This window comes from Pristiophorus japonicus, chromosome 22 (assembly GCF_044704955.1).
Source record: "Pristiophorus japonicus isolate sPriJap1 chromosome 22, sPriJap1.hap1, whole genome shotgun sequence".
Lineage (NCBI taxonomy): Eukaryota > Metazoa > Chordata > Chondrichthyes > Pristiophoridae > Pristiophorus > Pristiophorus japonicus.
In genome coordinates this window covers 64,359,455-64,377,354 of record NC_091998.1, presented here as the reverse complement: position 1 = coordinate 64,377,354, position 17,900 = coordinate 64,359,455, and the positions used below count along the sequence as shown (strand labels likewise).

Genomic DNA, 17,900 nt, shown 5'->3' with positions numbered 1-17,900 from the left:
TAAATTATGAGAGTAAACTAGCAAGAAATATCAAAACAGACAGTAAGAGCTTCTACAGGTATATAAAAAGGAAGAGAGTAGCTAAAAAAAACATCGGTCCCTTAGAGGATGAGACTGGGGAATTAATAATGAGAAACACTACATCTACTGGTTCCCCTTTATCCCGCAGGGTCATTACATCCTCAAAGAACTCTAATAAATTTGTAAAACATGATTTCCCTTTCATAAAAGTATGTTGACTCTGCTTTATTGTATTATGATTTTCTAAATGTCCTGCTACTGCTTCCTTAATAATGGATTCCGGCAAAGAGACTTTGAACAAATATATCGTATCTGTCTTCGTGGTAGACAAAACTAAAAGCATCCCAATAATAGTCGAAAATCAGGGACAAAAGGGAGCGAGGAAATTAAAAGAACCACTATCACTGGAGAAAAAGTACTAGGCAAACTAATGGGACTAAAGGCGTCAAGTCCCCTGGACCTGATGGCCTGCATCTTAGGGTCTTAAAAAAAGTGGCTGCAGGGATAGTGGATGCATTGGTTGTAATCTACCAAAATTCCCTGGATTCTGGAGGTCCCAACGGACTGGAAAACCACAAATGTAACACCCCTATTCAAGAAAGGAGGCAGACAGAAAGCAGGAAACTATAGACCAGTTAGCCCAACATCTGTCATTGGGGAAATGCCGGAGTCCATTATTAAGGAAGCAGTAGCAGGACATTTAGAAAATCATAATACAATCAAGCAGAGTCAGCGTACTTTTATGAAAGGGAAATCATGTTTTACAAATTTATTAGCGTTCTTTGAGGATGTAATGACCCTGCGGGATAAAGGGGAACCAGTAGATGTAGTGTATTTGGATTTCCAAAAAGCATTCAATAAGGTGCCACATAAAAGGTTACTACACAATATAAGAGCTCACTGTGTTGGGGGTAATATAATAGCTTGGATAGAGGATTGGCTGACTAACAGAAAACAGAGTGTCGGGATAAACGGGTAATTTTCAGTTTGGCAAATTGTAACTAGTGGGGTGCCACAGGGATCAGTGCTGGGGCCTCAACTAGTTACAATCTATATTAATGACTTGGATGAAGAGACCGAGTGTAATGTCGTCAAATTTGCTGATGATACAAAGATAGGTGGAAAAGTAAGCTGTGAGGAGGACACAAAAAATCTGCAAAGGGATATAGACAGGCTAAGTGAGTGGGCAAAAATTTGGCAGATGGAGTATAATGTGGGAAAGTGCGAGTTAATCCACTTTGGTAGGAAGAATAGAAAAGCAAATTATTATTTAAATGGAGAGAGAATACAGAATACTGCGGTACAGAGGGATGTGGGTGTCCTCGTATATGAAACACAAAAAGTTAGTATGCAGGTATAACGAGTAATTTGGAAAGCAAGTGGCATGTTGGCCTTTATTGCAAAGGAGGATGGAGTATAAAAATTGGGAAACCTTGCTACAAATATACAGGATGTTGGTGAGACCGCACCTGGAGTACTGCGTACAGTTTTGGTCTCCTTATTTAAGGAGGGATATACTTGCATTGGAGGTAGTTCAGAGAAGGTTCACTAGGTTGATTCCTGAGATGAAGGATTGTCTTATGAGGGAAGGTTGAGCAGGTTGGGCCTATGCTCATTGGAGTTTAGAAAAATGAGAGGTGATTTTATTGAAACATAAGATTCTGAGAGGGCTTGACAGGGTGGATGCAGAGAGGATGTTTCCCCCCGTGGGGGAATCTAGAACTAGGGGGCATCGTTTCAGAATAAGGGATCGCCCATTTAGGACGGAGATGAGGAGGAATTTCTTTTCTCAGAGGGTCGCGAATCTTTGGAATTCTCTACCCCAGAGAGCTGTGGCAGCTGAGTCATTGAATATATTCAAGGCAGAGATAGACAAAATCTTGAACTATAGACAAGCCAATGGTTATGGGGAACAGGCAGGGAAGTTGAGTTGAGGCCAAGATCAGATCAGCCATGATCTTATTGATTGGTGGAGCAGGCTCAAGGAGTTGTATGGCCGACTCCTGCTCCTATTTCTTATGTTCTTATGACCAGAAAGAGATCTGGGAGTCATAGCACGTGGATCCTTCAATCAAGCAGCTAATGGGATGTGAGATTGCATAAAAAGAGAAATGGGATGTGGATCTTGCCCTTACAATGATCGCTGGTCTGATCCCATCTCGAATAATGTACCATATTGCAGTCCGAATTTTCCAGCCTGCGCTTGCAGCTAGTGAGACTCCACGAGCCTTGCAAAATTACCCCCCAACACGTACAGGACAGATCCTCTCCAGTAAAAGAAGTACATACCTGTATTGAGGGGGCAAATCCCGCCAAAAATTGGAAACTTGTATTCAACAGAACCTGGAAGGAAAACAAGCATTTACTCAGGGGTGCATGGGATCTTCAGGTACGTTACACAAAATATTTGTTCCTCAATGTACAGAACTTCATCTGTATTATATTGATTGGTGAGCTCATACAATCAGATGGCAAGTGTTACACAAAGCCCCTACATTACATTAGTTACGTTACTTCAAAAGTACTTCATTGGCTGAAAAATAAATCCATAAATGTCTTTCTTTCTTTCTTTCCCTTCCTTCCCTGATTGTTGGATCCATCAAACCTCCCAAGTGCGATAGCAACTTCTTTGATTTCTTTGACGAGACTTCCTCCCTTAGTAATTACTCATGCTTGATGACTCCGATGTCGCGTTCAATGCCTCTGGCTTCTCTGCCCTCCGGTTCTCCCTTAACGTCACCCTTCACAACAGCTCCACCCAAACCCAAGGCTGCCTCTCAACCTTGCCCTCTCTCAGCTCCTCATCACCTCCGAGGTATTGATCATAGATGTGGCCATCTTTAATCACTTCCTCACCTCCTTTACCATCCACACTTACCTGTCTATCTCCAAACCCATACCCTAGCTTCCCCATCAATTGACTAACTCCCAACTTCTCATCCTCTGGTGACATGCACCCACCCCGGGCAACTGAACACCTGAGGTCATAAGGTCATAAGAAATAGGACCAGGAGTAGGCCATTTGGCACTTCGAGCCTGCTCTGCCATTCTACAAGATCTTCTCCCTCAACTCCACTTTCCTGCACTATAATCCCTTAATTCACCTAGTTCCCAAAAATATATCAACCTGTGTCTTGAATATACTCAACGACTGAGCATCCACAGCCCTCTGGGATAGAGAATTCCAGCGATTAGGTTCAAAGTTGCGACGTTCGTTGTGTTCCATTTATATAAATAATTTGGAAACAGGCACAGGAGGAATGATATTGTCACTTGCTGACAAATGGCCTCCTTCTCTGCAGTAAATCTGTGCATGCAATTTTCGCCCATCCCGTATCAAATCGGGTTTTACGATCCGCCCAATTTACTCTCCAGTAATGTCAGTGGAGAGTAATATTAGGCGGGGTGTAAAGCCAGAGTTCCACCTGCTCCTGTGGGCTTCCCGCCCAGTGTGTTAGGTTACAATTGAAGCCCACCCCCCATCCCGTGCCTTTGAGATAAAAACAGATGTGAAGGAAGAGACAAAGATCGGAAGGAGAGGAAGCCAGAAAGAAAAAGAGGAGTGAAGGAAAGATAAGAATAGAAGAGGAATGGAATGAAAGAGAGAGTGAGGGGGAGAGAGAAAAACCAGAAGTGAAGAAAAGAGAGAACATGAATTGGAGGAGGAAGAGCAGAGCAACAAAAAAGACTTGCATTTATATAGCGCCTTTCACAACCACCAGGTATCCCAAAACTCTTTACAGCCAATGAAGTACTTTTGGAGTGTAGTCACTGTTGTAATGTGGGGAACGCGGCAGCCAATTTGCGCACAGCAAGCTCCCACAAACAGCAATGTGATAATGACCAGATAATCTGTTTTACTGATGTTGATTGAGGGATAAAGATTGGCCCCAGGACAGCGGGGATAACTCCCCTGCTCTTCTCTCAAAATAGTACCAGGGGATCTTTTACACCCTACCTGAGAGAGCAAACAGGGCCTCTCCTTAACGTTTCATCTGAAAATCAGCACCTCTGACAGTGCAGCACTCCCTCAGCATTGGAGTGTCACTGGATTTTTGTGCTCTGGGGTGGGACTTGAACCCACAATTGTCTGACACAAAGGCGAGAGTGCTGCCCACTGAGCCACAGCTGACACAGGTAAAATGAAGGAGAGAGAAACAGAAGTGGAGCATGATGACAGTGTAAACTTTGCCGATATTTTTGGTAACCCAGTGTTGATGGCTACACAGCACAAGAGGCTCGGAGAACATCTTGGTGGGAACCAACCCAAAAACATTTCGCAGCCACTGAGCTATCTGGGGACAGCTTTTAGCTGATTGGATAAATTCCTGTCTTTGCTGTTTTAATCCGTCATAAAGCCGTTTGCAATAACCTGTTGAAAATAGCATACATACTGGAGCCAATGCAAAGCAAAGCCTTGATATATTCCAACTTAGAACGTACTGTCGCAGGACTCTGAGTCACAGTTATCACTGTCAGCATTGAAATAGAATTTTCTTTTGATGGGGCTAAATTTAGGATCAGCAGCAATATTGGCCCTGAAATCCCGGCCTCCCTGGGTCTATCCGGAGTGTGTACGGAGTGTGTACGGACCCGGGAAGGCAACGCAAAAGCCGGATTTCTGCACGCAATGCGCATGCGCCAAAAACCGGCTTTGCCGATCTGTCAATTTCTGGCTTGACAGATCTCACGCATCTTGGGGAGAAGGACATCCCCACGGCAGAGATTGGTATTTGCCCATCTCCTGCCCTGCGAATGTCCTTAAAACTCTTGTGCCTGGTGAAAGCAGGCACATAGCCTATTCTTATCAGCGTAACAGTTGAAAAACATATCAAAAACATATAAAAATAAAATTTTAAAATACATATTTATGTTAAAAACCCTGCCCACTCAGGTAATTTTATTTTAAACCATAATTAAAACTTTTTTAAAAAATCAGCAAATATTTATTTTTTTCAAAAACATTTCTATCAACTTTAATTCTATAATGTATTTATGTGAGGTGTTTTTTTTAAATATTTTATGTAGTGTTTGGGTGTTTGTGGGTGTTTCTCATTCATAGTAATAGGAGTTTCCGACTTACAAAACTCCTATCACTATGAATGAGAAAATACTTTACCGTGATTGGGTGTCGAGGCCCACGTGACTCCCTACAGACGTCCCAATGTGAACGCGCTCCGTTGTGCAAGAAGAGGAGGCCTCGAGTCCAGGATCTCTGGCGAGCTTTCGACCAAAGGGTCAGTAGGAATCTTTTCACCTATTTTTAGTTGAACGCCCACGGGAAGAAGAAACCGGGTTTTCAGGGCCGTTAACTATTGCAGGCACTCTTAAAACCTCTTGCTTGCATTGGAGGCTGTTCAGAGAAGGTTCACTCGGTTGATTCCGGAGATGAGGCGGTTGACTTATGAGGAAAGGTTAAGTAAGTTGGGCCTCTACTCATTGGAATTCAGAAGAATGAGAGGTGATCTAATTGAAACTAATTGAAGATGATGAGGGGGCTTGACAAGGTGGATGCAGAGAGGATATTTCCACTCATAGGGGTAAACCAAAACTAGGAGACATAGCCTCAGAATAAGGGGCCGCCCATTTAAAACTGAGATGAGGAGGAATTTCTCCTCTCAGAGGTTTGTAAATCTGTGGAATTCGCTGCCCCAGAGAGCTGTGGAGGCTGGGTCATTGAATATATTTAAGGCGGAGATAGACAGATGTTTGAGCGATAAGGGAGTCAAGGGTTATGGGGAGCGGGCAGGGAAGTGGAGCTGAGTCCATGATCAGATCAGCCAAGATCTTAGATGGCGGAGCAGGTTCAAGGGGCCGAATGGCCGACTCCTGCTCCTATTTCTTATGTCCTTGTGTTTTTATGTTCTCCTGCTACATAACAAAGCTAACTCATTATTGAAGACCCACCAGGTCCTGTTGCAGCGCATTCACAGATGTGTTCTGCAACTCTCGCAGTTTTTGAGCTTGTCGATTTAAATTGCTTCTAATCACGCCGATCTGCAGAGGGAGAAGACAAGAGCCAAGTTAGTTGTCAAGCTGGTCGCCATCAGCAAAGGTTGGTTATCATTAGCACTGACTGATTCCAACAGAGCAGGTTGGCCAATTTTGAAATGAAGGGATATTGGCCAAAGGCAGGTATATGGAGTTAGGTCACAGAACAGCCAAGAGCTCACTGAATGATGGAACAGGCTCGAGGGTAACTGGCCTCCTCCTGTTCCTATGTTTCCATAAACTAGGTTGGTAATTGAGTGCAGCACTGAGGCAGTACTGCATTGTTGGAGGTGCTGTTTTTGAGTGAGATGTTAAATCGAGGTCACGTCTGCCTGCTCCGGTGGATTTGAAATATTCCACGTCACTGTTGTGTATGTATAATATAAGTATATATACCCTGTACACTCAATGTACAGTTACATAAGACCACTGAATAGAAACATAGAAACATAGAAAATAGGTGCAGGAGTAGGCCATTCGGCCCTTCTAGCCTGCACCGCCATTCAATGAGTTCATGGCTGAACATGAAACTTCAGTACCCCATTCCTGCTTTCTCGCCATAACCCTTGATTCCCCTAGTAGTAAGGACTTCATCTAACTCCTTTTTGAATATATTTAGTGAATTGGCCTCAACAACTTTCTGTGATAGAGAATTCCACAGGTTCACCACTCTCTGGGTGAAGAAATTCCTCCTCATCTCGGTCCTAAATGGCTTCCCCCTTATCCTTAGACTGTGTCCCCTGGTTCTGGACTTCCCCAACATTGGGAACATTCTTCCTGCATCTAACCTGTCTAACCCCGTCAGAATTTTAAACGTTTCTATGAGGTCCCCTCTCATTCTTCTGAACTCCAGTGAATACAAGCCCAGTTGATCCAGTCTTTCTTGATAGGTCAGTCCCGCCATCCCAGGAATCAGTCTGGTGAACCTTCGCTGCACTCCCTCAATAGCAAGAATGTCCTTCCTCAGGTTAGGAGACCAAAACTGTACACAATACTCCAGGTGTGGCCTCACCAAGGCCCTGTACAATTGTAGCAACACCTCCCTGCCCTTGTACTCAAATCCCCTCGCTATGAAGGCCAACATGCCATTTGCTTTCTTAACCGCCTGCTGTACCTGCATGCTAACCTTCAATGACTGATGTACCATGACACCCAGGTCTCGTTGCACCTTCACTTTTCCTAATCTGTCACCATTCATATAATAGTCTGTCTCTCTGTTTTTACCACCAAAGTGGATAACCTCACATTTATCCACATTATACTTCATCTGCCATGCATTTGCCCACTCACCTAACCTATCCAAGTCGCTCTGCAGCCTCATAGAATCCTCCTTGCAGCTCACACTGCCACCCAACTTAGTGTCATCCGCAAATTTGGAGATACTACATTTAATCCCCTCGTCTAAATCATTAATGTACAGTGTAAACAGCTGGGGCCCCAGCACAGAACCTTGCGGTACCCCACTAGTCACTGCCTGCCATTCTGAAAAGTCCCCATTTACTCCTACTCTTTGCTTCCTGTCTGACAACCAGTTCTCAATCCATGTCAGCACACTACCCCCAATCCCATGTGCTTTAACTTTGCACATTAATCTCTTGTGTGGGACCTTGTCGAAAGCCTTCTGAAAGTCCAAATATACCACATCAACTGGTTCTCCCTTGTCCACTCTACTGGAAACATCCTCAAAAAATTCCAGAAGATTTGTCAAGCATGATTTCCCTTTCACAAATCCATGCTGACTTGGACCTATCATATTACCTCTTTCCAAATGCACTGCTATGACATCCTTAATAATTGATTCCATCCTTTTACCCACTACCGATGTCAGGCTGACCGGTCTATAATTCCCTGTTTTCTCTCTCCCTCCTTTTTTAAAAAGTGGGGTTACATTGGCTACCCTCCACTCCATAGGAACTGATCCAGAGTCAATGGAATGTTGGAAAATGACTGTCAATGCATCCACTATTTCCAAGGCCACCTCCTTAAGTACTCTGGGATGCAGTCCATCAGGCCCTGGGGATTTATCGGCCTTCAATCCCATCAATTTCCCCAACACAATTTCCCGACTAATAAGGATTTCCCTCAGTTCCTCCTCCTTACTAGACCCTCCGACCCCTTTTATATCCGGAAGGTTGTTTGTGTCCTCCTCAGTGAATACCGAACCAAAGTACTTGTTCAATTGGTCTGCCATTTCTTTGTTCCCCGTTATGACTTCTCCTGATTCTGACTGCAGGGGACCTACGTTTGTCTTTACTAACCTTTTTCTCTTTACATATCTATAGAAACTTTTGCAATCCGTCTTAATGTTCCCTGCAAGCTTCTTCTCGTACTCCATTTTCCCTGCCCTAATCAAACCCTTTGTCCTCCTCTGCTGAGTTCTAAATTTCTCCCAGTCCCCGGGTTCGCTGCTATTTCTGGCCAATTTGTATGCCACTTCCTTGGCTTTAATGCTATCCCTGATTTCCCTTGATAGCCACGGTTGAGCCACCTTCCCTTTTTTATTTTTACGACAGACAGGAATGTACAATTGTTGTAGTTCATCCGTGCGGTCTCTAAATGTCTGCCATTGCCCATCCACAGTCAACCCCTTCAGTATCATTCGCCAATCTATCCTAGCCAATTCACGCCTCATACCTTCAAAGTTACCCTTCTTTAAGTTCTGGACCATGGTCTCTGAATTAACTGTTTCATTCTCCATCCTAATGCAAAATTCCACCATATTATGGTCACTCTTCCCCAAGGGGCCTCGCACAATGAGATTGCTAATTAATCCTCTCTCTTTACACAACACCCAGTCTAAGATGGCCTCCCCCCCTAGTTGGTTCCTCGACATATTGGTCTAAAAAACCATCCCTTATGCACTCCAGGAAATCCTCCTCTACCGTATTGCTTCCAGTTTGGTTAACCCAATCTATGTGCATATTAAAGTCACCCATTATAACTGCTGCACCTTTATTGCACGCACCCCTAATTTCATGTTTGATGCCCTCCCCAACATCACTACTACTGTTTGGAGGTCTGTACACAACTCCCACTAACGTTTTTTGTCCTTTGGTATTCTGCAGCTCTACCCATATAGATTCCACATCATCCAAGCTAATGTCCTTCCGAACTATTGCCTTAATTTGCTCCTTAACCAGCAATGCTACCCCACCTCCTTTTCCTTTTATTCTATCTTTCCTGAATGTTGAATACCCCTGGATGTTGAGTTCCCAGCCCTGATCATCCTGGAGCCACGTCTCCGTAATCCCAATCACATCATATTTGTTAACATCTATTTGCACAGTTAATTCATCCACTTTATTGCGGATACTCCTTGCATTAAGACACAAAGCCTTCAGGCTTGTTCTTTTAACACCCTTTGTCCTTTTAGAATTTTGCTGTACAGTGGCCCTTTCTGTTCTTTGCCTTGGGTTTCTCTGCCCTCCACTTTTCCTCATCTCCTTTCTGTCTTTTGCTTTTGCCTCCTTTTTGTTTCCCTCTGTCTCCCTGCATTGGTTCCCATCTCCCTGCCATATCAGTTTAAATCCTCCCCAACAGCACTAGCAAACACTCCCCCTAGGACATTGGTTCCGGTCCTGCCCAGGTGCAGACCGTCCGGTTTGTACTGGTCCCACCTCCCCCAGAACCGGTTCCAATGCCCCAGGAATTTGAATCCCTCCCTGTTGCACCACTGCTCAAGCCACGTATTCATCTGCGCTATCCTGCGATTCCTACTCTGACTATCACGTGGCACTGGTAGCAATCCGAGATTACTACTTTTGAGGTCCTACTTTTTAATTTAGCTCCTAGCTCCTTAAATTAGTTTCGTAGGACATCATCCCTTTTTTTACCTATGTCGTTGGTACCAATGTGCACCACGACAACTGGCTGTTCTCCCTCCCTTTTTGGAATGTCCTGCACCCGCTCTGAGACATCCTTGACCCTTGCACCAGGGAGGCAACATACCATCCTGGAGTCTCGGTTGCGGCCGCAGAAACGCCTATCTATTCCCCTCACCATTGAATCCCCAATCACTATTGCTCTCCCACTCTTTTTCCTGCCCTCCTGTGCAGCAGAGCCAGCCATGGTGCCATGAACTTGGCTGCTGCTGCCCTCCCCTGATGAGTCATCCCCCTCAACAGTACCCAAAGCAGTGTATCTGTTTTGCAGGGGGATGACCACAGGGGACCCCTGCACTACCTTCCTTGCACTGCTCTTCCTGCTGGTCTTCCATTCCCTATCTGGCTGTGGACCCTTTCCCTGCGGTACGACCAACTCGCTACACGTGCTACTCACGTCATTCTCAGCATCGTGGATGCTCCAGAGTGAATCCACCCTCAGCTCCAACTCCGCAACGCGGACCGTCAGGAGCTTGAGGTGGACACACTTCCTGCAAATATAGTCGTCAGGGACACTGGTGTCGTCCCTGAGTTCCCACATGGTACAGGAGGAGCATAACACCCGACCGAGCTCTCCTGCCATGACTTAACCCTTAGATACACTTAAATTGGCAACAACAATGTTATCTTCACAATGTATACACTATGCCTGTACCACCAGAGGGTACAACTGGTGGAGACCTAGGGGTCACCTGTACACGACAGGTAACCAGGTATAAAAGGGAGCTCACCTTACTGTACCCTCATTCAGGAGCTGCAATAAATGGACTAAGGTCACAACAGTTCAAGTACAATACCTTACCTCGTGGAGTCATTACTCGAGTGCTTACAGACACAATAGTCACTACTTGAAGCAGAACAGGGACATCAAATGTCCTTGCCAACAATTATCTCTCAGCTAACACCACCAAAAGCAGATTAATTAGTCACTTATCTCATTTGCTGTCTGTGAGACCTTGGTGTCCATTAATTGACTGCTGCACTTGTCTCCACAACAACAGGGACCACTTTTCAAAAGTTCTCCACTGTCTGTGCTACTTTGGGACATCCAGCGAGCATGAAATATGCTGTATGTCAGTCTGTCATATCTTTCCTTCTCTGTTGGCTCAGTGATAGCACTGTTGCCACTAAGTTAGATGTTTGTAGGTTCAAGCCCCAATACAGGGTTTGGAGACGTAACCTAGTGGCTTCCACTTGTGGGGAAGAAAGAAAGACTTGCATTTATATAGCGCCTTTCACGACCACCGGATGTCACAAAGCGCTTTACAGCCAATGAAGTACTTTTGGAGAGTAGTCACTGTTGTAATGTGGAAAACACAAAGCAGCCAATTTGCGCACAGCAAGCTCCCACAAACAGCAATGTGATAATGACCAGATCATCTGTTTTTAGTGATGTTGATTGAGGGATAAATATTGGCCAGGACACCGGGGAAAACTCACCTGCTCTTCTTCGAAATAGTGCCGTGGGATCTTTTACATCCACCTGAGAGAGCAGACGGGGCCTCGGTTTAACGTCTCATCCGAAAGATGGCACCTCCGACTGTGCGGCACTCCCTCAACACTGCACTGGAGTGTCAGCCTAAATGTTGTGCTCAGGAGCATAACTACACGCCATTTATATAAGATAGTCACCAAGAAATCAAACAGGGAATTCAGGAGAAACTTCTTTACCCAGAGAGTGGTGAGAATGTGGAACTCGCTGCCACAGGGAGGGGTTGAGGCGAATAATATCGATGCATTTAAGGGGAGGCTAGACAAGAATATGGGGGAGAAGGGAATAGAGGGTTATGCTGATAGATTTAGATGAGGAAAGACGGGAGGAGGCTCGAGTGGGGCATAAACGCCGGCATGGACTGGTTGGGCCGAATGGCCTGTTTCTGGGCCGTATATCCCGTGTAACCCTGTGTTATATTAACACAAACTGTTCATCATCAACTGTTCATAGGCTGGTCAAAAGGAAAAGGTCACTATTATCACGGACACATGACTATCGGCACAGGTTGGTCACTAACCTGGATGGTGAGGAGGCTTTCCAGGATGTTGGCCAGATCCAGGAGGTTTGCTTTCAGCAGAGGTTCATTTACCTGTAGAAATGCAGCAAAATATGGAGTTAGGTTGGAACGAAAACAGGCCAGTGAAATTTCCTTCAAAGGAAATGTGCAAGAAATCCCAAATCACCAATTCGCCACACCTCCCCTTTCTGCAAAGCCCCCTTGTCCCCTAACCTCCTCAAATCTCGTCTTGCTGTTCTAACGCCGATCTGCTGTGCCGCGCAAAAACATTAAGCAAGTCACGGGTGGATTGTTGACGAAAACAAGTCGTCCCATTCTCCTCCTCCGTGCAGCATTACAGCGAGGCAAGACCCCCCGAAGGACCACGGATTCATGGATTGCCCTGCCAAAGGGCGGTAGAAGCAGATTCAAGAGTGACCTTCACAAAGGGATTGGATAAATACTTGAAAGGAAACATTTTCAGGGCTACGGGGAAAGAGCGGGTGAGTGGGATTAAAAAGAAAGAAAGACTTGCATTTATATAGCGCCTTTCACGACCACCGGACGTCTCAAAGCCAATGAAGCACTTTACAGCCAATGAAGTACTTTTGGAGTGTGGTCACTGTTGTAATGTGGGAAACGCGGCAGCCAACTTGCGCACAGCAAGCTCCCACAAACAGTATTGTGATAATGACCAGATAATCTGTTTTTTGTTATGTTGATTGAGGGATAAATATTGGCCCCAGGACACCTGGGAGAACTCCCCTGCTCTTCTTTGATATCGTGCCGTGGGATCTTTTACATCCACCTGAGAGGTCAGACGGGTCCTCGGTTTAACGTCTCATTTGAAAGACGGCACCTCCGACAGTGCAGCGCTCCCTCAGCCCTGCACTGGAGTGTCAGCCTGGATTTATGTGCTCAAGGAGTGGGACTTGAACCCACAACCTTCTGACTCAGAGCCGAGGGTGCTGCCCACTGAGCAACTGGCTGACATCAATTGGGTAGCTGAACCAAAGAACCACATAGACTTGATGGGCCGCATGGCCTCCTTGTGTGCGGTATGATTTGATGTTGCCCACAGCAAGGCAGCCACTTCCTACACCAACACTTCATGCTGTTAAGAGCTGGAACTGTGGGATGCTAGTCACCGAGATCTTCCGCAGAAGGCACATACCCAACCATCCGGCCAGAAAATCCTTCATCCTCATTACAACAGTGACTGCACTTCAAAAAGTACATCATTGGCGGTAGAGCGCTTTGTGGCGTCCGGTGGTCGTGAAAGGCGCTATATAAATGCAAGTCTTTCTTTCTTTCATGTTCCTCCTTACTGACATGCACTCTGCCCCTCCTGCAGATCGCTCCCCTCGCCCTTACGCTCTCCCCGGAGTGGATGTCTCTGGTGTTTGGGAGGGACGCACAAAGCGATGGCCCCAGGCTCAAAGCTGCCGGTGGGGCCAGATGTTCTGGAGTTTGTGTCTTCTTCAGTAACATTTAGAGGCGGAAAAATGGTCACAATGGAAAAACATGGAGCAGAAGGGGTGACATGAGGATTTCATGATGTAGTTTACTGACTGTTAATGTGGGCTGTGATAGCATGTGAAGGGAGAGGAGCATAAGTTTGTCTCAAACCTACACAGGCCCTCTAAATTCCCCTGTAAGGCCTCATCCCTCAACATTTGCTCGACCTGTTCCTCAGTGCTTCACAAGGGAACGTCAGTCTCGATTTTGTGCTCAGCTGTTTGCAATATGACTTGAACTCCCGACCTTCCGGCTCGGAGGCAAGGGTGCTACCCACTGAGCCAGGGAACATAAAATAAAGGTTTGGGTGGGAGGGAGCCTTGGGGGAGAGGGGGGAGTCAGGCTTCATCCATCCTTGTGCGGCATTCATGAGACCCGACTGTGCAGCAGCAACAGGATGTAGCCAGATCTCCACCGTTCCCCTGGGGGTTCACTGGGGTCCTGCCGGGGTTAGGGTGAGCAAGTGCCAGAACCCCCATGCAATTTCAACAACAACGTACATTTATATAGCACCTTTAACATGAGTATGATGACATGAAATATTTGACACCGAGTTGCATAAGTAGAAATTAGCTCATGTGACCAAAGGTTTGGTCAAAGGGGAAGGTTTTAAGGAGTGTCTTGAAGGAGGAAAGAGAGGGAGAGTGAGGTTTAGGCAGGGAATTCCAGAGCTTAGGGCCTAGGCAACAGAAGGCACGGCCACCAATGGTGGAGCGATTATAATCATGATTGCTCAAGAGGGCAGAATTAAAGGAGCGCAGACATCTTGGGGTTTGTGGTTGTGGCCCAAAGCCTTTCTACCATCGACAAGGCACAAGTCAGGAGTGTGATGGAATACTCTCCACTTGCCTGGATGAGTGCAGCTCCAACAACACTCAAGAAGCTCGACACCATCCAGGACAAAGCAGCCGCTTGATTGGCTCCCCATCCACCACCTTCAACATTCACTCCCTCCACCACCGGCGCACCGTGGCTGCAGTGTGCACCATCTACAAGATGCACTGCAGCAACTCGCCAAGGCTTCTTCGGCAGCACCTCCCGCGACCTCTACCACCTAGAAGGACAAGGGCAGCAGGCGCATGGGAACACCACCATCTCCACGTTCCCCTCCCAGTCACACACCATCCTGACTGGGAAATATATCGGCCGTTCCTTCATCGTCGCTGGGTCACAATCCTGGAACTCCCTCCCTAACAGCACTGTGGGAGCACCTTCACCGCACGGACTGCAGCGGTTCAAGAAGGAGCAATTTCTTCTCTCTGAGAGTTGTGAATCTTTGGAATCCTCTGCCCCAGAGAGCTGTGGAGGCTGGGTCATTGAATATATTTAAGGCAGAGAGAGACAGATTTTTGAGCGATAAGGGAGTCAAGGGTTATGGGGAGCGGGCAGGGAAGTGGAGCTGAGCCCAAGATCAGATCAGCCATGATCTTATTAAATGGCGGAGAAGGCTCGAGGGGCCGAATGGCCGACTCCTGCTCCTATTTCTTATGTTCTTATGTAAGAACCAGCTCACCACCACCTTCTCAAGGGGCAATTAGGGATGGGCAATAAATATTGGCCTCGCCAGTGACACCCACATCTCAGGTACGAATGTAACACGATATGGCTGCTGGGGTGGGGGCAGGAAGGGTTAGGGGGTAGATTGGGAAGGGCCCAGTCACAATGCTCCAGGCATCCAGAGTGTGGGGCAGGCTTGAGGGAGCGTTGGCCTTTTACATCACGTTCGTATGTCCCTATGAGAGTAGTCTAAAATATTGAAAGCTGGAATAACGAGACTAAAAGCAGCAGAAAACCTCTGAACATTGCAGTGGGAATGAAGGCATTTGCCGGTTTCTTATTATCTGCTGCTTAACAAGCTTAAAAAAAGCCTGACTTTCAGGCCAGGGCAACAGAAGTATTTGATCCCAGGAGAAATTTAAGGAGCGTGAGCAAAAATTGGAGCCCATTTAGAGATTTACTGGAACGGTTCCAGCGATGAGGGATTACAGAAGCTGGGGTTGTTCTCCTTGGCGCACAGAAGGCTAAGCGGAAGGTTTGATGGAGGCGTTTAAAATCATGAAGGGTTTAGATAGGGTAAATAAAGAGAAGCTGATCCAATGGCCGATAACCAGAGGGCGCAGATTTAAGGCAATGGACAAATGAGGCAAGGAAAACCTTTATACGCAACGAGTGGTTAGGATTTGGAATGCATTGCCTGATAGGGCGGTGGATACAGGATCAATAGTCGCCTTCAACAGGGACTTGGATAAATACTTGAGGGAGAAAAAGTTGCAGGGATATGGGGAGAGAGCTAGGGAGTGGGACTAACGGGACCGCTCTTCGAAAGAGCCGGCACTGACTCGATGGGCCGAATGGCCTCCTTCTGTGCTGTACTCTATTCTATGATTCTATTAGCACTACCAAAAGTATCGTATCTTAACACAAGTGCTCGCTCAGAGGCTGAAAGCAAATGAAGGGCCCCGGCCCCGGCCCCCACCTGCTCAATGGAAAGCGTGTAGTTGATCCCATCAATCCCAGTGCGGCCAGCATTCCTCAGGGCGTTCCTTCCAGCGCTGTCCAGCAAAACGACGTCGCTTAAGTCCACATTCAGTCCCTCGTTAATCTGAACCACATCGCCTGTGTACTGAAGCAGAGAGACAGAGCCGTCACCGTGGAAACGACCCCATTCACCCCGGAAACAAATGGCGTTCAGCAGCGGAACCACTTTAGGAACTACGACCCCCTCCCCCCATCCCTACCCCCCCCCCACCCCTACCCACCCCCCCCCCACCCCTACCCACCCCCCCCCCACCCCTACCCACCCCCCTCACTAAGCCGCCCTCCCGCTCCCACCCATTTACAATGAAAAATACCCGCAGTCACTGCAGGAACTCGCCTTTGCACCGTGGAGACTGTCTCCACTCAATAGTCAACCTAGCCCCCCATTCATAAGAACATAAGAAATAGGAGCAGGATTGGCCATACAGCCCCTCGAGCCTGCTCCGCCATTCAATATGATCATGGCTGATCCGATCATGGACTCAGCTCCACTTCCCCGCCCGCTCCCCATAACCCCTTATGCCCTTAGCGTTTAAGAAACTGTCTATTTCTGTCTTAAGTTTATTCAATGTCCCGGCTTCCACAGCTCTCTGAGGCAGCGAATTCCACAGATTTACAACCCTCTGAGAGAAGAAATTTCTCCTCATCTCAGTTTTAAATGGGCGGCCCCTTATTCTAAGATCATGCCCTCTAGTTCTAGTCTCCCCCATCAGTGGAAACATCCTCTCTGCATCCACCTTGTTGAGCCGCCTCATAATCTTATACGTTTCGATAAGATCACCTCTCATTCTTCTGAATTCCAATGAGTAGAGGCCCAACCTACTCAACCTTTCCTCATAAGTCAACTCCCCTCATCTCCGGAATCAACCGAGTGAACCTTCTCTGAACTGCCTCCAAAGCAAGTATATCCTTTTGTAAATATGGAAACCAAAACTGCATGTAGTACTCCAGGTGTGGCCTGATCAATATCCTGTACAGCTGAGCAAGACTTCCCTGCTTTTATACTCCATCCCCTTTGCAATAAAGGTCAAGATTCCATTGGCCTTCCTCATAGAAATTAATCTCATTCACCATGGGAACTAGACCCATTCATCGCAGGAATTTCCCCGTTCCCCCAATGGAACTATATCCGTTCACCATGGAGACAACCCCCACTCGTCGCAGAAGCTTTTGCTCTGCGCCGCAAAGCATCCAAACACACATTGATCTTATCGGGTCGCTTGAGTCCATTTTGAATCAGCCCGTTGCTCGGGGTTGTCCTCTCGGCTGTGGAAGCGAGGAGATAAATCGATCGGGCCACTGTGTGGACCGTAGCAAGGTGGCCGGCACTAGCCGAGTTGGGGTACTCTGACTCGGGCAAGATGCCACGTGGGTTGTGGTCTAAAGAAGAAAGAGACGGAGAGCCAGAGGCAGAATGCTGGGAATCAGGAAATACGTACAGTACTCAGGTTTAGAAACGAGTCCAAGTCCACAATCTGGTTCAATGATAGGATGTTCCACAGTGACTCATCATTTTCACAGCGTCTAAACAAATAAGAGAGAAATCCTGGTAACAATTGCCTGGTCTCCATATTTCTGCAGACAAATGCTGAACATTCGGAACAGGAGGAGGCCATTCAGCCCCTCAGGCTTGTTCCTGCACTTTATTAGATCATGGCTGATCTGTATCATTTAGCCACCTCTCCTCGCTAGCCCGTGATACCTGTAATGTCTACACCTGGGAGGATGCTCACAGGTTTGTAGAGCTGTTGAAGAGGTGGGTGCCGGAGGGACTGGAGTGCATCATCACCCCCGGCAACCAAATTTTAATTTGATCAAATAATGTAAAAAGTATAATTGGTTTAATTTGTCGGTTTTAGTGCCCCCTTTTAACGAGGGCACTTGGATTATAGTTTTCACTAAAATAGTTGTAGAGCTGTTGAGTTGGGAGGGGCTTAGCCAGTCACGTGATGTTCACAAG

At 46.7% G+C, this 17,900-nt stretch overlaps 1 protein-coding gene across 1 annotated transcript in view; it reads right to left on the bottom strand.

Annotated features, from left to right (window-relative positions):
* Positions 1–17,900, bottom strand: part of LOC139234791 (prominin-2-like) — a 74,236-nt gene that overhangs the window by 22,086 nt on the left and 34,250 nt on the right. Inside the window, exons 15-19 of the mRNA XM_070865481.1 lie at positions 17,380–17,464; positions 15,879–16,025; positions 11,906–11,977; positions 5,929–6,018; positions 2,311–2,364 (exon numbers count right to left, since the gene is read on the bottom strand). Of these exons, the coding sequence (XP_070721582.1) occupies positions 2,311–2,364; positions 5,929–6,018; positions 11,906–11,977; positions 15,879–16,025; positions 17,380–17,464 (448 nt within the window). The remainder of the gene's footprint in view (positions 1–2,310; positions 2,365–5,928; positions 6,019–11,905; positions 11,978–15,878; positions 16,026–17,379; positions 17,465–17,900) is intronic.